This window comes from Hylaeus anthracinus, unplaced genomic scaffold (genome assembly GCF_026225885.1).
Source record: "Hylaeus anthracinus isolate JK02 unplaced genomic scaffold, UHH_iyHylAnth1.0_haploid 11982, whole genome shotgun sequence".
NCBI lineage: Eukaryota > Metazoa > Arthropoda > Insecta > Hymenoptera > Colletidae > Hylaeus > Hylaeus anthracinus.
In genome coordinates, this window is record NW_026534330.1 from 12,438,306 (window position 1) to 12,459,480 (window position 21,175).

The window sequence follows — 21,175 nt, forward strand, 5'->3', positions numbered from 1 at the left end:
TACTGGTCTTAGTATTAGTGGCGCCATCGGTAGCAAAACGAACATGTACAGTATATTGTAGTGGTATAAAGCAGGGCGGCTTACTGAGCGTATATGTACTTGACGCGAATCGTGTTTAGTTTGTTTTTCATTGATAGAAAGACGAGTAGTATCACAGTAATAGTAAACAAAAGCGAATAAACTACAAAAATGAGTAATTCAACTATTTCCGATCAATCCCTCATGGACAAGTCCATGCGAAGTGTTTTCGGTAAGAAATATTATCGATTAATTATTTTTTTAATAATAAGGATGTCGGATAACCTTCAAATGCATTTAATCTATTTTAACAGTCGGGAATATCCCGTACGAAGCCACAGAAGAGAATTTAAAGGATATTTTCAGTGAAGTTGGACCAGTACTTTCTTTCAAGTTAGTTCATTATTGAATCTATATGAATCTATTTAATTGAAGGTTCTAGTCATTTAATATTTTAGTTGATTAAACTAATAATCATTTTACATAGATTAGTGTTTGACCGAGAAACGGGTAAACCCAAGGGCTATGGCTTCTGTGAATACAAAGATCAAGAGACAGCACTCAGTGCTATGAGAAATTTGAATGGTTATGAAATTGGCGGAAGAACTTTACGTGTCGACAATGCTTGCACAGAAAAAAGCCGGATGGAAATGCAAAGCCTTTTGCAAGGACAGAATACTGAAAATCCATATGGAGAAGCAGTACAAGCTGATAAAGCACCAGAAGCTATAAGTAAGGCTGTTGCATCTCTGCCTCCTGAGCAAATGTTCGAACTAATGAAACAAATGAAACTCTGTGTACAAAATAATCCTAATGAAGCACGCCAAATGTTGCTCCAAAATCCACAACTGGCTTATGCCTTGCTGCAAGCACAGGTAGTGATGAGAATAGTCGATCCACATACAGCAGTTAATATGTTACATAAAGCAAATCCAATTCCAAATGTGTTAGCACCTTCCGATAAACCAGCAGTGCATCCTATTGTACCGCGAATCGAGGAACCATGGGCTGTAGCACGACCTGCACCGATTGTAAATCCTCCAGCACCAATCTTTGCTGGTAAGATTAACCGAATATTTTGGAACAATAAATGAACTTGACAAAAATTATAAACTGAGAGCTTTTAAGTAGTATAATTTGATAACAGGACAAGATGTCGATCTACGCGCATTAGATAGACAAATGGATCCACGTTTAGCTAGAATGGATCAAGATCTACGAGGACCACCACAAGTACCACCGCCAACACCTGTTAGTGCGCCTCCACCCGTATCCGCTACCGCCGATTCCAGAGGATTAAGCACGTTCAATAGTATTGCAGATAAGTTAGTATTACTTTCACATTATACACAATTTTTGAATTAATATTGTAATTAAAATTCACACCGTTTTTTATAGCGCTCTTCCTGTTGAAGGAGTTGAGAGGTTCCATAATCACTTTAGATAATTTAACGAGCAGTTACATTTAAGATTACTTTAAAAATATGTCTTTTACAGCTTTTGCCGCGATCCAAGAACAGATAGATTTGGCAGAGATCCGAGAGATCCTAGAGATCCAAGGATGCCTATCGATCCGAGAATTACGAAAGCCAATCGTAAGATTTTTAAGTCTTTAGTTATTACATTTATAAACTATGTTATTTTTCTATATCTACAGTGTCTGATGTTAATTTTTTAGCACCAACGCCAATCGCAGCAACGGTGGTACCAAGACCTGTGGCTGCACCTATTGTTGCTCCACCTACAAATGTTGTTGCTGCCAATGTAACAGCTCCTGTAACCACACTCCCAGCATCCACAACATCTGCAACTTCGAGACTGATGGCAGGCATGTCATCAGCCGGAAATATACCTAGTGGGGCATCGGATCAGGAAAAAGTAATGTATCAAATGAATTTATATAAAAATATATAAAAATATTACATAATTATATGAGTACAATATATGATAAATAATGGAAATAAACACTAATGTTGTTACAGGCTGCATTGATAATGCAAGTATTGCAATTATCGGATGAACAAATTGCTATGTTACCACCTGAACAAAGGCAGAGTATTTTGGTACTGAAAGAACAAATCGCAAAAAGTACGCAACGTTAATTTGTAATTGTATGTTTTAAATTTTCACACATTTGTAAAAATGATGTAATCGTAACATGTACCCTTGATCTGGTATGAGTCAATAAATGTTTAAAAACAATAACTTTTTTGTGCAAGTGATAAATAAACCAAACAATGATATTACAATAATAAACATAAAAAAACCTAAATCATTATTTGGAGCTCCGTACATTAACGGCATGAAAAAATAAATGTTTATTAGTTAATCTATAAACAACGCAGTTCGTTAATACTTTTTCAATTTAATTTGAAATAAACCATCTTCGATAAGTGTATGGTACAGAAGTTTTTCACAATTCTTGTCTTCATAAAGTTCAACACATACGATATCATCGTAGACTTCCTACAACACCCAATTTTAATAGTTAAAATTGATGAAATAATTACTGCAATAAGATGTAGTACAATGTACTTACCTTAACTGTAGCTATGACATGTTTACTGTACATCTGTTCTATTTGGGATATAAGAATACTGTAATTTGCCGATGCAACGATTTCTATGTTCCATAATGTACATTTAATCGCCATTGCTGGTAAATCTGCCCATTCCTCTTTTAAGATGTACAACTCACATCTTTTATGTGAAGGAAAGAAAAAGTGTATAATAAAAACAATGTTATTTTATTAAGAGCAATATCAGAGTAATATCCCCAGTATCATAGACTCTTTTGGAAAAATATATAAAAACAATACTTACTTTTCAGAATTTATTGTTCTGTATTCATCATTGCCATAATCGATATATAGCAATTTAATTTCAATATTTTTTGTATTTTCAATATGTTCAGTTTCTACCACCAAACATCTATACCAGATGCCGTCATTGAATTCCGCACAACATGGTGTATCTACAGATATAGAGATAGTTTTACAGTGCATGTACATTTTTAGGAGAATAGAAGTTTAATGAATTTGTTAACAAGTAATACTCACTGGGAACAATGCTTGTGATCATCGGTTGTTTGTATGCATTTTCTTGTAAATCACTCATGAGATTCTCATATTGTTTATAATAATTATTTAAAATCTAAAAAAAACATTAAAGATAAGTATGAATCTCAAAATAAGACGAAGGTTGACGTACCGGTTCATGTTCATTTTCCTTTAATTGTGCAAAGAATGTGATAGCACTAACACTACAAGACAGTTCAACTTCAAAGCATTTTACTTCTTGCAGGACATCGATCAACTTATTATTAACTGTAAGGTTTTCAGTAGATGTGACGTGAGGTGTTGAAGAAATTACATTCTTTGCTTTGCGCCAAGAAAAATTTTCGATATCAGTTGTGGTGCAGCTTTCATTTTCATTTATTGCATCCGTATGTGGGAGTAATACAGAACATCCACTGATAACTGCATCTTCCACTATTTCGTCATCTGAACAAGGCAAATTGAAATCATCTTCTTCTATAACTACGTCTGAGTTATCCGTCGTGGATAAATCTTTCCCGAATATATCGCCATCATCGAAGGGTTCAATATTCATTTCCCATTCATTAATTAGAAATGATATCAAATTGCTTCTTTGTTTGCAGAACTTATTTGGTAATAGTGTTATAGTAATCTGAAAGTAAAAAGATGTAGTGTATTTTATAAAATGCTTTACAGTGTGATGAAACTCTGATTACTTACTACAAGATGTGTGTCTGTTGTTTCTAGGACAGTTACTTCGCACTCCTGGTCGATGAGAAGAGCATGGACTCTATCCAAATCTGCTGTTATCCATTTTCCATTGTTCGTCTTCTAATGGAACAAAATTATTTTAATTTTATATTTTTATTACATTGGAATTATTTTAAATGTTTACCGGTTTTAAGCCATGAATTAGGCATTTTGTACATTGCACAGGCGTATGTTCTAAAATAACTTTCTTCTTTACAGTACCAATCGAACATTCTTCGACGTTACCGTAGTCTACGAATTTAACCTATACATGTAAATTTTGCATTGTTACAAAGTGTTATAGAAAGTATAGTTAAATAGATGATAACATCTTCACCTTGATTAAGTCATTCTCCAACACTTCCACCACTTCTCCTCTATACCATTTCTTATTTCCATGGTACTGTGCGATGCACAAGTTTCCCGCAATCCACACGGTATCGCATACTTCTAGTGTACAATTTCGATATAGTTTCTCCAACTTTGCTTCTATTTTGTCTAATGATTTTTTATCTGGAAAATAGAGAGGTAGTGAATTAGAGTATAATGTTAATAAATTATTAACGTTTATGTACAAATAGTAATTGTGAAAATGTAGAGAAGGGCAATGTCTTATGGTGGAACATACTTTGTTCTATCGAATGTAGGTATAGGAAACCACTGTGATCTAAGTATGTGGGAACGGCAATGAATGTATTCTTCGATATAGGTTCAGGTGGTAACCAAGTCGATACCGTTGGTAACGATGGAATGTTGTCAAGCACTTCCTCTGTATTGTTCTCTTGAATATCCGAATTAGAATTTGAGTCTGAATATCGTAATACTTTTTGCGGTGTTTCTATATTAACACTTGTCTCGCCAAGTTCGTCGTCAATCTTGAACCATTTTACGTCCGATTGAGATATCACTAATCTTTTAGCTTTTTCCTTTAGATGCCGTTTTAACTCGATTGCTAGAATCTTATCCCGTTTCTTTGCATATCTATGAATGTTCAGATACGTTAAAATGAAACAGTGAAATATTAATTATAAGTACCTTGCAAAGTGTTCACCTACTCTTTTATAGGTAAGGCAACCCCTTTATCCACCAGCATTCTATTGACAGAATTAATCTCGATTCTCGTAGGCGTTAACGGTCCATCCAATTTTGCTTGCTTTATCCACAATTCAACGGGAATTGTAGAATCCTCCATGTCTTCGTCATCCTGTGAATTATAGAAATTAACAATGTATAGAAAAGAAGGAGAAACCATCAATTCAGATTTTTGTTTAAGTACGCAAAGGAGAATGCTCACAAGTTTTGAAATGTAGAACTTGCAATTATAATTGGAGTTTACGATTTCCCGCAATTCCTCGCATGACAACGATGGCCAGGTTGTTGACCCTCCGCATGGTAGTATACCGGACAACTTGATTTTAAACACATAGGATGGCATTTTACAGAACTCCGGCGGCAGTACTTGTAAATCGTTATAGGAGACGGTTTCTTCCATTCCAAGGTCACATAAATACACGATAATTTTATCCTTAGACTTTACATTGACGATTCGACCGCGACAATACCCGCGTTGTGTAGAATAGACCGCGCAAGCTGCATCCTTTGTCCAAATCTCTGGTTTCGCGGAGCGATAGCGTCCATAAAATATTTGCATCTCCTTCATCATTTCTTGTACGTCATCTTGTTCGCATGACGTGTCGGATACGTAAATACACTCTGGGGATAGGGCTTGATGTATTGTAACGCCTATTTTAAAAGGATCTTCAGTGTTCTCTGATGCACTTTTGTTCATTACACTCGAATTTAGCGAATTACACGGTTTATTTACTGGTTCCTCGTTACTCCTATTTACTGTAGCGACCTTTTTCTTGGCATTAGATTTCTTCCTATGTCCTCTGGTATTTGCGCTTGCGACAAAATAGTTACTACAAAATGGAGAAATTTGTTTTAGTAAACTAATCCCAATAACGAATAAGCGACTACAGGCATTTGGAATACTTACTTTGATTTTATACTTATCGCCAGTTGTTTTTTTACTAACAAATGACAAATACTGTTTTTGTCAGGGGTGTACATCGCTACGTTATATCGGTCTTTTATTTTCTCGAAAGCAATAGTTCTCAATACAGGGAAGTTTATTAAGAGTTTCCTGAGGTATTTGTTCGCTTCTGGTGCCCAAGTGTTTCCAGATAACGGTTTTATGTTTGTTAACGAGACTCTTATCGCCTAATGGATAAGAATAAAACGGTGAGACGTATAGTTATTCCAATCGAGTAACTCGTTATTCCTTTTTAAAACTCACCTGTGTTTTGCAGGTCATGAATTTTTTAGGCAACGTTCTTATAGCGTCGTAACTTAAGATTGATGTATATCCCAAATCGACGTAGAATACTTTCACGGTATTCTCTGTAACTTCGCGTATTTGACCCCTGTGCCAAAAGCCATCAGTTGCTTGTGCCGCGCACGGTAAATCTGGACAAAAATTAGCGCACATTAATATTTTCAATTTTAATCAGAAGTCAGAAGATGGATTTATGTCAAATACATTACCTTTACAAGGTACTGAGATACATTCACTATTCAACGTGCTAGTCTGCTCGTAGTATTCGGTCATGTCGCGTATCAATTTATTGTAATACGACCTGTTTCCACGTGCCTGTGTAACACAAATTTATATATTTATACTTATAGGTAGCTGTACATATTAGGTATAATTGATAGGAATAATCTTGCACGCAACATAACATTGCGATGAACAAAGATCTTACTTTTTGAACGTATATGCAATTAGGTGATTCAACATATTTAACTTGGACCTCCGTGTAAACTTCCAGTTCCAATTGTTCTTTGTAATACACTTGCGTGGAATCGGGATTGGTTCTCTGCGAATAGTAAACCGATGGTAAGTTATGCGTTTCGTAATCAAAATCGAGATAACGATGAACGGACAAGTAATTACCAGCAATTTGGTTTGCGAAGAACACGTGGCATGTTTCGCGTACGTTAACATATCTTTGATGGATATTACGCAGGAGTCCCTGGAAGAAATGGCGCAGAGATCAACGTAATAGGTATCCCCAGTTATCATCATGATGCGCATAGAGATCATGGTATTTCTGAAACAACAACGTTCATTTTAAAAATTGAAATCATTCATAATAATAGGAATATGTTATAGATGAAGTTGCTGCAGAAAAAACAACGATACGTACGTGCAGACTAGTTTCTTGAAGGCCTGTGTACCCTCCTCGTTCCATTTACCATTGTTTGGTACGATGTCGAAAAGAGCGCATCTAAGGGCTAATACTGGCAGCATAGCGAACTGCGGTATAATGTTCCTCATTTTCTTTAGTGGCACGTTGTCTTCTTTCATTCCGTAATCGATAAATATTACGGTGTACCTCTCCTGATCTTCGTCATCTAATACCTTCCCTATGACGCGTCCGCGATACCAAGTTCTGTCTCTGGCACATTGCACCATGTACAGTGCGTCTATAAAATAAACGAAATTAGTAAATTTCGTTTGCAGAAATCACTTTGAAAGAAAGATATGTGCTTCTTTTCATTTTTCGATCCAAGGTCATTTCAAGGTCATATACACATCGAAAGCGAGATATTTTGGAAATTATAGAAAATTATACCACGTACTTAATGTGACATCCGTGGGTATTACTCCAGTAGTGTTAGCCAGCATCGCTAGCCCTTTGTTGAGTTCTGCAATTTTATTCTGGTTCTTTATCAATTGAACGTAGAAGCAGAACGGGTTCACAACATGAGTAACGCGAATAGCCTCCGAGAATCCTGAAATTTCAATAACGATTATCGATTAGTTATCCGGATGATCTTACGTACATTGATCCAATAATTTAGTTCCATACCAACGACAAGGTGATTATCAGTCTTCCTGGGAGGAAGGGTGACTACTGACGACGTGGAAGGTTGCTGCAGTGGCAGAAAGGGTTTGTGTTGGAAATCTGTGAACGAAATTGAACGTTAGGGATTTCATCGTTGTAAATCGTAGCTACTCCAACGTTTTGCTTGTAATTAATACAAAGAAAATGATTTTTACTTGAACAAATACTTTCGTTCAGCAGTGGTTCTATTTCGTAATCGTCTGGCAACAAGTCCGTTCGTACCAAACTGAAAGTGGACACGGGGGGCACGTCTATCGTGCAGTGATTCTTGATGGCATCTACGATGCTATCGTCTACGTGGAATCTGCAGGACGAACATTATTATTTATTTATTATTTAGAATAAGGGTAGAATAAACGAAACTTGGAAATAAACGACCAAGATGATCCAAAAGAGCAGAGAAACTGATCGATATTAATTCCACGATTAAATAAACGAAACTTGGTAATAAACGATTAAGATGTTCCGAAAGAGCAGAGAAACTGATTAATATTAATTCCACGATTAAATAAACGAAACTTGGAAATAGGCGATCAAGATGGTCCAAAAGAGCAGAGAAACTGATTAATATTAATTCCACGGTGTTTTCCCAGCAATCCTCCATTATCTTCCAAGGAAAAGGAAGGAGGGAAGTGGAGGGTTTGGAAATTCTGAAAGAAATAGAAGTAATCAAGGAAAGTTCTCGTGGTCAGAATCATAAAGTTAAAGGTATTATGGAGTGACTGGGGACGTCTAGTTTATGGGAGAGGATGATCCTCCTCGTGTCCTCCTCCGAGGATGCACCCTGCATATTACAATGGTCGTTTAAACAATAAAATTTTAGGTGGAACGACAGGGGTCGCACTCGAACGCGAACTCGCGTCGTAAGGGAGAACTTTCGAAGTCAAACTCGGAACGTAAATGGAACGTAAATGGAACTTTAACTGAACCTGAGTGGAACTCCCAGAAATGAAACTGCAATTCAACTGGATAGAAACGCAAATGGAACGCGGATGTGTTCGGGACACCCTTCTCGATGGACGATGGACATCGATACTATAGCGAGATGAAGCAACTAGGCTAACAACGGGCATTGGCGAACTCAAAAATACAGAGAAATTTATTATTGATCATTCAAAAATAGTTTGAAGAAACCATACCTCCTAGTAAGAAAGAAAAGGTGCAGTTGCATGTTGCAGGTGCATTACACAAACAAGAAAATAAAAATAAAATAAAATAAAGAGAAGAAGTGCAATAAAACTAACACGGTTTGTTAAAGAACCTGTGAAATAATTGGGTTCCCTGTGAAACAAAAAAAGAAATTCATCGGGATCAGAATTTTCTAAAGAATATTTCCACAGCTCCCCTCATAAATTGAAAGTGTCACTGCACGAAACGGCATAAAGATGGTAAATCTCAAAAATAGCGGACGGAGTTTATGTTGTAAATCTAATATACGTATCTGTCAAGCCGTTCATTGGTCAAGGAGATTTTTATTTGCTCTGGTTTAATGAAATACTGTCCAGGCGACACTTGTTCTCGCGGTCGAGCAAAAAAGAATTTTCGTTGAAGCGGCTTTATAACGCAACCGTAGGCGCATTCCACTTTAATTAATTACTCTTCTACTGTTCTCTCTCGCGCTCATTCACTTTTCGTTTGGACATCTGTAAGCTGCTTACGGATATAAACGACAGAGGATTTGTCCGACTCTGCACCATCGTCGGTACCGAGGAAAATAAATTGTTCAATACGTACTGGAGATTTTGATTTATCAAAAGCTTTAGTCTTTTTCACTGCGTCGGGATGTTCCGTAGGTTTCAAGACTGGTTAAGGGATTTCCCATACTTCTGAAGTAAATAACACGTTGATAACATTCGCGAACGATGCTTGAGCGCATCAACAAATTTTATTTCTGAAAAATTCTAACAGGTAAAAAAAATCGAAGCAAGTAAAAGTGAATCTTATTGTTCGCAAGAAATGATCTCTAATATTTATTGAAAGGATATCTTCCTTTAAATTTTTAGAGTGTTTAAATATCGCTCTAGGTCTCAGTGTCGCAAATTCATTTAAATTCGAAGTTATACACGGAAGAATATTTAAAATTGTACAATTAAGAATAAGCAAAACCAGAGAGTGGAATTAATTTAAATTTTCTGCATCTTGTACGTTGCAGCACACTGTCTCTAGATTTCTCTGCTCCAGTAATAACATTAGTTCTGCTTATAAAAGTACTTTCCAGTTTCTTGCCGTACCAACAACTTTGTAAGGTACACTTTGGTTTTAGTTAAGGATCGATAACGCTACTCTTTTGCATCCTCTCAACTTAATTTATGCTTTCGTGTAATATATAACTACGTTTCTATTTGTACGTAATAACAATGCTTACCTTGCTTCCTGGTTTTCTGGCACAGAGTTTACTACCAAATGGCTAGGAATATTAATTAACTTCATTAATTTCTTTATTACTTGCTGAATATCCACTTTCCCGAGCATCTCATCAATGGTACTGCTTATCTGTTAAAGGATACACGTTTCACCAGTAAGAATATATCAATCGACGGTTATTATTATTATTATATAACGAGAAGATCATTTTAATAAACTTTCTTTCGAGAGCTCAAAGAACGTATTAAAATTAATCGCGAACAGACGGCAATACTTTCTCGCCGTGACAGTTCATTTCGATGACCGTTGGCTGTTTATAATAATTTCATTATGAAAATTTGTATCTCCCCTGTCACGCGCACACGTTGTACCTCGCAGTGAAAGATTTTAAATTTTAAATGTTTTATGACATACCGGAAAATTGGCAATGCCACCTAATTTTAGCTGAATTACTTTCGGCAGTGGTATGTTCGTACATTAATGAAAAATTTGCGTGTGTTCGCGGTACGTTTAACGCGATGGCCTGCACTATGACGAGAAATCGCGGAAATTCATTTCATTAGTCGAGTCCTTCTAGATGTGAAATTAACTGGAAATACTAAGGATTAAAGTAACCGTGCTAAACTGAATAAATTCCACTTACAGTATATGTAGAATGTATTCGTACACCGATCAATTTCCCCCCAAAGTTTTGGGGAAAATTGTAGTTTCTTAACTTCTTTTTTTATAATCAATGATATTTTATATATTCTCGGAAATCTCTAAGATAGATATAGTCCAAACAACATTTACTAGTTACTATAATTTGTGAAATTAACCAAAAAATGCGAAAAGTAGGTACAAATATAGAAGCAATAAGTATTTGTACGATTCTTATGACGAACCATTTACAGTAGAGTTTGTAACGTAAACACATTAATTTATTGTTCTGTACGAATTAGAAAACATGAAATTTCCAGTAAAGTACTTTTAAAAAAGGTTCTAATAGAGTAATGGAAAAAGATCCCACTTCGAATAACTAATAATTTAGTTAATTTAATGCTTAGAAAAGTTACAATAATTATAAAATCAAAAGGAAATCCCACGAAGGAAGTATTATATACTTGTAAATTAATATAAATTTCTTTTCTTTTTAATGAAGTTTTGAAAATTAAACAGTTGTGCGAATACTTATTGCTTCAATATTTCTATCGATTAATTGTTTTTTTCTTGTTAATTTCGCAACTTACATAAATAGCTATTTTTTTTGGTAATCTATTTATTCTAGAGATTTCCGAGAATATGTAGAATGTCATTGTTTATAAAAAATAAGTTAATAAATTACAATTTTACATAGTTTTTTGGAAATTCTTTCTACACGCACCGTATAAAAGATATCATTTCAGACGAAATAAAAAAGAAATTGACAAATAGTTCTTACAACGTATGCAGATTGTAGTCGTTCCTCATGATCCTTCAGCTGCGAGTCGATCTCGTCGATATTGTTGTCCTTCGATACGCATTGCTCGTGCAACGAGTCGATGATCTTTTTCTCCACATTTTGAAGAATACCGTGTAAATGTGCAAAGTGTTGAGTGATGGCTGACTCCACCTTCTCGTTGTTTTGTCTTTCAGATGGTTGCAGAATGATCGATTTCAATTTCTGAAATTGCAAAGGAGAAAACAGCGTTGATGTACGAATTACAAACATTTGAAAGTCAATTAACGAGTTAACGAAAACAGAACTGTATCATTAACGTTGGATTGTCATAACGTCTAACGTGACAAGGCGCAGAGCCACGAATTCCTTGTTATCGTTCGTTAAGTTATTCCTGAAATTATTAAACGGGCACACTCGATTCGGGATTAAATCAACAACTCGATTCCTTCGCGAGTTTGAACGTCGAAAACCCAAGGAAAGGTCGACGAGTGACACAGGCGCATGAAGTCCAAGGAAAAACCAAGAAACGGATTTAAAGCAGCTCTGTTATATTCAAGCCTCGAATCGTGCAACTTTTACTCTTTTTTCTTATGAATGTCAAGGCAATACCAAACTCAGAGTAACCGCAAAGTAATTTGACTTAAAGCATCGACAAATTAAACAATCCCATTTGTAAAGTAAAATCTCCGAAAGCCAAGCAATCCCGATTAAGTTACAAAGATATTGCATGTTGTCATTCATACTTTTTAAAAGTCAGTTCACCGCATGACACGATTAAAGATATTTAGGTTTCGCAACGTTCGCCTCGAGTGCCTCGAATATCAATCAGGATATTCTGTGATGCAAGTGTTAGATCATTCGTCTAGTTAACGGTGTGTGTAAATTACTGAGGGGCAGGGTTATACGGTGATTCGTTTATTTTCATTTGAACTGCCAGCAGGTTTTCAGCGCGCCTATCCGATCGTCTCTGACGCCGCGATGGACTCTGCGAACATGACGTTTTATTGAATTCTTTGCCTCGTTCACGGTCCAGTGACAGTGGTCTAGTTGAATCGAGGGTTCGCCGAATTTCATGTATCGACATATCTGAGATGCCTGCTGAAACTTGTCAACGTACCGACCACCGCGATGTAAAGACTTTAAATACGCTTGGGGGATCGACAGTCAGCTGCAGACACGATCAATTGTCTACGAATGTTTCTGTGGCGCGTGGAAAATACTATGTTATAGTTGAAATCTTTGTAAACGTACCTAGACAAATTTAACCTAAGTAGGAATTTATTTTACTCTGAAAATATTATAATATGAATTTTACTTTTAATATCTTTTTATTTGTAGCTTCTTCCGGATTCAAATTTCCTATAAATGAATAAAAATCCGCAGTCTAGTTATAGCAGTATGGTGGACCGTATGAAACATTTAATTCGAAGTAAACAATCGTATTGATTTCAATTCTGGTATTGAAATTGCAGTAGCGTCTTCTTTTTCTTGTAAATCATACTGTTTTGTCACTGTTTTTGATGGCGATAAAGTATATGAGAACTCGAGGATATTATAATTAACCCTTTAATCTATTAGATTGCCTCAAAAATTTCTTTCGGGACTTGTTGTCTTGCGTGGTAGTGTTTGTTTAAATAGACAACCTTATCTCTTAGAAGTTGACGTTGCAAGAGTAATCGAGCAAAATAGATGGTATACAACTCACAATCAGTAACGTAATATAAAATATAAAATGTTGTGCATGTATAACTTACTAATAAAACGAAAGAAACTTTTAGGACAACCCAATATAACAACGTGTGAGACTCGTGGTACAGAATATGAGTCGATGATGAAAAACACGAGCCAGGCACGTTGTATGAAAGGGCGCAAGGAATTTTATACTTGATTATGGCAGGCACAATCCTGCAGTAAGTCGTAGGACAAAGGGTTAATATATAATGTAATTTGTGTCAACAACGAGGTCTAACAAAGTCTAACATAAAAAATGTCGTTTTCTATTTGACAGTAGAGTGCAAAGGTCTGGGTCATCCGTTATGGAATAAGTAGCAAATCAGCGTCTGAAATGCTAGAAAGTGTATCGACTATCTTCATTAATCAAGAAACAGCACACAAAAAGCCCCAACAGTTTCTCACAGAGATTTCGTGTACATGGTCGACCAGACCGCGTGGCTACAGCAGGGAATGCTAAATAAGAAAGTCGTGGCGAATTGCGACTATAATTAACGTCACAAGTTTTAAATTTGAGAAAGCGTAATTGGAACTTTTACTCTATAGACCTTGCACCAAGATCACTTATTTAGATTGCAATATTTTTCAATTGGAGAACAGTTGTACAGTCGAAACAACGAACGCATCGAATTGGCGCTGTTTTTTAATTCGAAACCTTAAAGATTTCACGAAAATCGTATCAAAAATCCAACTAAAAGATGAGAAAAGCTCATGGAAAACGACGATCCATATGTTCAAGATTAAAAACAAATGTAAACACTCGACAACAAACTAAAATCATACGCGACAGTCTTCTGGAAACCACTACAAGGAATAATAATATAATCGCGAAAGCCTTGAGAGGGTCATCCCGTGTGACGGCCGTTTTTTTATGGTCTTTTTGGAATTTTTTATAGCGAAATGAGTTTTTAAAATTTTACTATATATTTATTCAGTCTTTAACTGTAACTTTCAATTTTTTTAAGCACAAATATTAGGTGTACTGGAAAGTAATGTCGTTTTTACAATTTTAAATACTTGTTTATCACACGTCAGCTCGTTGATTTTTATCGATATGGTGTTGCAAATTTGCACACTAAATGGTAAAAGGTTGTTGATAACGAAGCCGAATACATAACTGATTAAAAATAGAAATTTATTAAAAATTTGTTTGAATTTAATGTAAAAGAAACGAAATTACTTTCCTGTCTACTTAATATAATGTGGATCACGAGATTTTTCGGCGGTATGCGACTACTTTTTTAGGAAAAAAAAAACCGGTTCAATATTTTTCAAAAACCCTAGTTCGAACGATAGCCATCCACCTACAGATTAACATGCAATTTGTATTTTTTATTTCAGATTAGCCAGTTTGCCAGAATCATGGACGCCGTTCACCTAACCTTTTTTTTTACATGGGTGCCATACGAGCGATAAATCTCGTGATCCACATTATATATTTACTTAAAAAAATCCAATGTTACAGTTAAAGGCTGAATAAATATATAATAAAAATTTCGAAGTTCTGTCTTTTTTCATTTCGCTATAAAAAATTCCGATAAAACCTTAAAAAGAACGGTCGTCAGGTCGTCACACGGGATGACCCTCCTCTTAACCCTCTACAGACCGAATTCTCTGATGTCAGTACATTTCCGTCGAGTCTCGCTTGAGGAACCGAAAGGGTTAAATCTAAGAACGGAAATAATATTTTCCCGCATCAGAAAGTCAGCGTCAGAAAACAATATCGCTTACGCGATGAGCTAATATATCGAACCCCAGCGTTATCCTTCAAACGTCCGAGTCGAAACACCTTGGATCGCGAGTTGAGAGTATCAACAACGCCTCGGCGATACGATCGTTACCGTGAACTAGAAGGTCGATCTGTCCCGGGCAGCTTTCCACTGGAAAGAGGATTCTCCGCGAAGGGAAAAAAAACCATACTCGCGAAGGGAGAGCGGCAATGATTGGAATGGCAGGGAGTAAGTGAACAAGAGGTGGGCATAAGCCGATGCTCAACATCGGCGAGCGGACCAACGACCGAACAAACGCGCCTTTCCTCAGTCTTTCACGATCCGAGGACCGGTTACCATCGCCGCTGTCTGTCGCAGCTTGTGTGTTCCGTGTCTACTCGGTTCGTCACCGTTCTCCAACGACGTCCTGGCGTCGAGGATGAGGCTGGCGCGACGTACAGGGAGTACCTAGCCTCAGCTGCATTTAGGTTCAGCCAACTTTGGCAGGAAGGAACGGATAAAGGGACAGGAAGAGGAGGACCATGCGCTGGCTCGACAGCTACTGCGTCCTGGGCTGCGTCGCCTTCCTTTTGTCGCTCGTTGGTGAGTAGGTAACCTTTACGAGAACTGTTTCTTCGAGGTACTCGGTGTCAGTGTCACATGTGCCATCTACAGCGGGGTCGTTTTCAGTCTTACACGCACTTTAAACATTTACGCATTTTACAATGTTTTATCTACTGGGACCTACTCACAGGATACTTCGGAGTCGTCTGCTTGTTGAGATCAGTGATACATCTGAAGTTTGTCGATATGTTTGTATCATTTCCTCTTTTGAACATTTTCCAGAGAAAAAAACCAGACAAACACATCGGCAAACTTTAGATTTATTCGAAGCCTACGGTTTTGCCCATCTCTGGTTGATATCTATCGATCGTGTTGTTGACTGAGGTAGTCTAATTACTTCGATCTAAGGAAAGAGATGCGAGTTTTGGTACACATAATGGGTATGCAAAAGTTAATGTCAAAGTGTACTAATAATGAAAATCTCCTGAGTTGGTGCTCAATCTAAGTAGACTTTCTAAGTAGTATTTAAGGTGTTGAGATGAGAGGTAGAAGTACCAGTACTTTGGAGGACTTTAACGAAGACAGTGTTCATTTGTGACTACTACTCCACGCCCTGAATTCTGTGGTATTTTTCATTTCGCAATGACAGTAATATGGAGTAAGTATAGTAGTATGTCCCTGGTGAACTTGAAGTTTGAATATGCATTAGTGGAGAACACGTGTTCTGTTCGAAACGTTCTCCAATGTGATAATGATATTAGAGCACTGCTAAATTTACACCTTTGTTCTGATTGAACAAGATTGGATTTTTTTTTTAATAATGATATAACATAAACAAATTGTCAACAACATTCTAGAACAGAGCGATTTAATTCAATTCAATATTTTTTATTTCTATAACATTAGTCTTATTCAATCTTTATTGTATGTATCAGAATCGTTCTGATTAATATCGATATATATTCATGTAGTAATGGGAGCGTTAAAATTCTTTGCAACCCCACGTATTATCGCAAATTTAATCCAGAGGGGATCGCGTAATCAATTCCAAACTAAAAAAAATGACCACGGATCGTCGCGTTGGGTTTTTCGGATAAGTTTTATTCCCTCCAACGCTGGATGGGCTGAAATTGCGCGGAGTTGCGCTTCGAGAAAGGAAAGTACCGCGAAATATTAGTGATGCAAGCCATTGTCTCTCGACCCGGCATTCTGATTACCTTTTCCTCCGCGAGTCAAGAGTACGTAGACCTATTTTCAGAACGAACGATATATAACAAATTCTCACGAACGCCACGAGGACCTAATACGGACATCTAATAACACCACTTTCTCCGTCAAAGTCCCGGTACTCGCGAGGCGAGACCTCAATTAATTCCACGATAACAATTATTACGATCGCGTTACCGTTTCCCAGACACGTAAACCAGGAGGAATCAATTACAGCTCGACATCTCTCCCCTTAACGAGGGTCGGAGGCGTTGATGCGCTAGTAACGTTCCCAAAACGGCTGGCCAGACGTTGGACCAAGGTGAATCTGCATATTTTTGACGAAAAATGTTTACCCTACCGTGAAATTAACCCTTTGAGCGCTGAATATTCCTGGTTGAAGCTACTCGCGTGGACGGGGAACATTAACTGTTTTATTGGAAACATTTTTCGCGCGAACAAGGCATGAACATTCATACTTGAAGATTCACTCATAGGGAATCGAAGAGATCAACCTACATGCGCCCATAGAACTCAAAGTCTTTTTCTTTGGTGTCTACCAGCAACTCGAGATGTTTTTTTAGCATTTTATTGCCACGGATGCTAAGCTTAGATTGACTTTAAAAATGTAGTCCGATTTGTGAACGCAAACTAATTTGAGATTTGAGAATCAGGTGAACCTTTACATCACCGACAATCATTTTATTTCGGGCGAAACTTCGAGTTCTGAAGAAATGAAACTGAAACAAATATTACTGCTTTTTAATCTATTCCGTGAAACTTGATGGTGACAGAGAGTAACCTCTCGAGTTACTACTTACTACTTACTACTACTTACTACTATTTATAGTCGATGGTTGTCTATTTACAATGTTCAGTGTTTGGAACCAGACTTTGCTTTCAATGTACCCAGTAACAGTATGGAGGAATTATTGTCAGCCTAGATTGGCATATGCTTCCGTAGAAAATTCTTTTTTTAATTAAAGACTGCTCCTAAAGAGCCCGGTAGATAAAGTGTTAAGACATGCCAGTATTATTCTTTGAATATCCTCGAATAGTACTTTGAACTACCAGCATTAAGGGGTTGGTATTCTAATTTCCCAACTTTTGAGCCTTGCCAACAATCTTTCTACTGCAGTTTTTCTTACCAATGAAGCTTCTTGTAACACCACCAAGATACAGTGGATGTAGAAAGTATTCGTACACCGATCAATTTCCAAAAAAACTATGTGAAATTTGTAATTTATTAACTTTTTATTTTACAAACAATGATATTCTACATATTCTTGGAAATCTCTAAAATAGATACAGTACGAAAAGATTAGATATTTTGTATAAGTGAGAAATCAACAAGAAAAAACAATAAATCGATAGAAATACAGAAGCAATAAGTATTCGTACAAGTGTTAATTGAAGGAATTATTGTCAGCCTAGATAGGCATATGGTGTTTTAGAAAATTCTTTTTTGTATTAAACACTGTCTCTAAATAGGCCGATAGATAAATTGTTAAGATGTGAGTGGGAGTCATCTCTTACTGCAAAGCGTTGATATTCTAATCTCCCATCTTTCGAGCGTTGCCAAGGATCTTTCTTCTACAGTTTTTCTTACCAATGAAGCTTAACGTAACACCACATAGATATCTACTTCTTCTTTATAACATTCTTCGGGCTACCAGCGAAATCTGGTGCTCGAGAAAGCGTTACCATCGACGTCTTCCCCCCAAAAAATTCGTTTTCCTCTAAAACGAAGGGTCTTCCCAGTGCAAAGCGTCAATATTCTAATCTCCCATCTTTCCAGCGTTGCCACGGATCTTTCATCTACAGTTTTTCTTACCAATGAAAGTTAACGTAACACCACCAAGATATCTACTTCTTCTTCGTAACATTCTTCGGGTTACCAGCGAAATTTCGTGCTTGAGAACGCGTAACCATCGACGTCCTCCCCCAAAAATGCGTCTTTCTCCAAAACGAAGGGTCTCCCTGGTGCAATCTCGTTTACCTTGTTAAATCATCCGCGTAGAATCCACTCCGTCTTCGCAGCGCACAGCGTTAATTATACTGCGTAAACAGTCAAAGGGAACCTTCCTTCCCCGAAGAAAACGAGCGGAAGTCGTCTAAAGACCTCGCCCCAGTCGCGAAATTAAGTTCATCCGCGAACGGGGAGTCGGAGCGCGACGGGGAGTCGTTGGTGCAGGTCTTATCGCGGTGATCAGGGATCGATATCGCGGATTACCTTTCCATGCCGATCACGGGACACCCGGTGAGTGTTCCGTCCGGGATTTAATTAGTGAGATCGATCGAGAATTCGCGGACCAGCTCGGATTAACTGCGAATTCTGAATTTATTCTTCGCGCTTATCGATGCGCCCCAATCGGAGAGGCGATCGGTAATCGACGCCCCTGAACGGTTTGTTCCGTTTACACTGATTCGCCTGGCCAACGCGCGATTCCTGTCTCATTAATTCCGCTTGTGTAAACGCGGTACTCGATCGTGGAAACGTATCCGTCTGCCTCATGAAATCGCGCTGGCGTTGCTGCTGTTCTGACGCCGCGGTTATGATTACGCGAACGAAGCTTTTTTCATGATTTTTTTGGTTCGTCGTTGAGGGTGCAGCATCGTGGCTTTATCGAAGATAGGATTTTTAGAAGATACGTGAGAATAAGTGGCTCGTAATGGTAAAGATTGAACAGAAGAAGGCTAGGTTTCGGTAGGGGGTAAAATATTGGGAAAAATCGTGAGTAGACTGTGGATGTTTATGCATTTGTGGTGAAAATATAGGGAAATCTATAAGAATGTATGCAAATGCAATGATATATAAAATATACAAATTAATACGCATGTTAGATCTTTTGGTATATAAGACATACTTCTTTTAATACATTTTTAAATGAACAAAATATACGTATATATATTGTCAGTGTAAGAAGTAATCGTACAGCAACCAATTTAAAATAAATGGTTCCTGTACGAATACTTATTATTAGACTGCGAATCTTTATGCAAAATAAAATCTTCGCAAATGTTCCTACAAAAATTGAACCTAAATAGGAATTTATTTTATTCTGCAAATATTATAACATGAACTTTACTTTCAATCTTTTTTATATTCTTGTTATTAGCAACGCCTTGAAGTGCGGTACTTTACAGTATCCTGTTAATTAATTTAGCTTTTTTTATAAACTTCACGTAATCGTGGCTTTCATCTAAGCTGTCCTCGACGAGAGGTTCCAGTATATATTTCTGTCTTTGTATGCCGTATTTTGGACAGTGCAAGATTAAGGGGGTATCCTGAATTAGAAGGTCCAGAAAAAGCGGTTTCTCGTGAATTTTTTTAGGATAGAAAAAAATTATTAATTCTATCGAACTTTTTATCCTATTTTCATACATATTTGAGTAGTCCGTACAAATCTTTTCAACAAGAAATATTCGAATTGAGTCGACTGTGACGCACATTTGTAGAGCACCTCACAATTAAAACCTCCTATCGGCGGGAAAGATGCAAGTCGTAATTTTGGTTTGACACAAAAAAGCCAAGATATTTTCATTTTCATACATTTTTCTTCTATATAAATTAAGAAAATTCATACAAAAAAAATTTTAGACAACTTTTTTATCAAGTCAAAGTGATTTTTTTCACCCAAAGAACTCGTTCTTTTTTTCAAACTTGCAGTAATTTCACATTTCACCATTTTTGCGGGGGTTTCTTAGTTCACATAGAAGAAAAATGTATGAAAATGAAAATATCTTTTGTTTTTTTTTATGGCAAACCAAAATTACGATCTGCATCTTTCCCGCCGATAGGAGGTTTTAATTGTGAGGTGCTCTACAAATGTGCGTCACAGTCGACTCAATTCGAATATTTCTTGTTGAAAAGATTTGTACGGACTACTCAAATATGTATGAAAATAGGATAAAAAGTTCGATAGAATTAATAATTTTTTTCCATCCTAAAAATATTCACGAAAAACCGCTTTTTTTTAGACTTTCTAATTCAGGATATCCCCCTAAGTGGAAAGTCTCAATTCTTTTACTGTATCTACGGCAATATGAATTCGCATAAACATCCATCGAGTTAAAAATTCAGTCCTCGTTTTGGAGTCCCAGAATGATTTCATAGTTCAGAGCTACGATACGCGCGATATTCCCGAGAATAATTTTACCGTAACGAATTAATTCGCGCCCCCTTAACGTAATTCGCGTCACGAATAAGTCGATTGATGGTCCTGCGGATGGTTTTGCGGAGATTCAAACGGTTGTTCAGCGTAAAGAGAGCGAGGCTGAGAGAGCGATCCTTGAATGAAAATTATTTCTCTATCTAGACCGAGCAAATGGCTCGAAGTAGAACGCCTTTCGAATCGTCGATCGACAGAGGGTTAGAGAAAGAGGGGGACAGAAACTATCTCGTTTGTTCTCGGCTTCTGTTCGTGAAAGAGGGGGGCAAAGCGTGACTCTGAAAACCCGATAA

The 21,175-nt window shown here is 37.0% G+C and overlaps 3 protein-coding genes across 6 annotated transcripts in view; 2 read left to right on the forward strand and 1 right to left on the reverse strand.

Annotated features, from left to right (window-relative positions):
- Positions 1–47: 47 nt before the first annotated feature.
- Positions 48–2,223, forward strand: LOC128886410 (cleavage stimulation factor subunit 2). Of its 2 annotated transcripts, XM_054141302.1 has the most exons (8): positions 48–250; positions 333–411; positions 506–1,077; positions 1,166–1,343; positions 1,417–1,443; positions 1,516–1,613; positions 1,697–1,896; positions 2,001–2,223. In XM_054141302.1, exons 1-8 carry the CDS (start codon positions 190–192, stop codon positions 2,118–2,120), a joined length of 1,335 nt encoding a protein of 444 aa, XP_053997277.1. In that variant the 5' UTR covers positions 48–189; the 3' UTR covers positions 2,121–2,223. The 2 variants fall into 2 exon arrangements, with proteins under 2 accessions (XP_053997277.1, XP_053997278.1); XM_054141303.1 differs by lacking the exon at positions 1,417–1,443 and having other exon boundaries at positions 50–250.
- A 16-nt stretch (positions 2,224–2,239) lies between these two features.
- Positions 2,240–21,175, reverse strand: part of LOC128886369 (tudor domain-containing protein 6) — a 229,245-nt gene continuing 210,309 nt past the window's right edge. For 2 of the 3 annotated variants that reach the window (XM_054141180.1, XM_054141182.1), the window contains 22 exons: positions 11,501–11,722; positions 10,082–10,209; positions 7,872–8,020; positions 7,681–7,776; positions 7,451–7,603; positions 7,015–7,294; positions 6,762–6,918; positions 6,571–6,684; positions 6,353–6,458; positions 6,105–6,274; positions 5,805–6,028; positions 5,100–5,727; positions 4,861–5,009; positions 4,434–4,786; positions 4,143–4,318; positions 3,951–4,070; positions 3,776–3,886; positions 3,228–3,707; positions 3,077–3,170; positions 2,841–2,991; positions 2,558–2,717; positions 2,240–2,484 (listed from right to left, as the gene is read on the reverse strand). In XM_054141180.1, coding sequence (XP_053997155.1) covers positions 2,368–2,484; positions 2,558–2,717; positions 2,841–2,991; positions 3,077–3,170; positions 3,228–3,707; positions 3,776–3,886; positions 3,951–4,070; positions 4,143–4,318; positions 4,434–4,786; positions 4,861–5,009; positions 5,100–5,727; positions 5,805–6,028; positions 6,105–6,274; positions 6,353–6,458; positions 6,571–6,684; positions 6,762–6,918; positions 7,015–7,294; positions 7,451–7,603; positions 7,681–7,776; positions 7,872–8,020; positions 10,082–10,209; positions 11,501–11,722 — 4,338 coding nt within the window. In that variant the 3' untranslated portion in view covers positions 2,240–2,367. The remainder of the gene's footprint in view (positions 2,485–2,557; positions 2,718–2,840; positions 2,992–3,076; positions 3,171–3,227; positions 3,708–3,775; positions 3,887–3,950; positions 4,071–4,142; positions 4,319–4,433; positions 4,787–4,860; positions 5,010–5,099; positions 5,728–5,804; positions 6,029–6,104; positions 6,275–6,352; positions 6,459–6,570; positions 6,685–6,761; positions 6,919–7,014; positions 7,295–7,450; positions 7,604–7,680; positions 7,777–7,871; positions 8,021–10,081; positions 10,210–11,500; positions 11,723–21,175) is intronic. The other variant, XM_054141181.1, reaches the window with a different exon arrangement.
- LOC128886428 (uncharacterized) overlaps positions 15,290–21,175 on the forward strand; it is an 82,690-nt gene continuing 76,804 nt past the window's right edge. Inside the window, exon 1 of the mRNA XM_054141350.1 lies at positions 15,290–15,543. Within this exon, the coding sequence (XP_053997325.1) occupies positions 15,483–15,543 (61 nt within the window). The 5' untranslated portion in view covers positions 15,290–15,482. The remainder of the gene's footprint in view (positions 15,544–21,175) is intronic.

Bases quoted from the DNA above. Each gene is read 5' to 3' on its own strand.
- LOC128886410 (XM_054141302.1), top strand. From the start codon at position 190: ATGAGTAATTCAACTATTTCCGATCAATCCCTCATGGACAAGTCCATG. The intron at 412-505 runs GTTAGTTCATTA...CATTTTACATAG, and splicing joins GGACCAGTACTTTCTTTCAA to ATTAGTGTTTGACCGAGAAA. The intron at 1,614-1,696 runs GTAAGATTTTTA...TTAATTTTTTAG, and splicing joins GAGAATTACGAAAGCCAATC to CACCAACGCCAATCGCAGCA.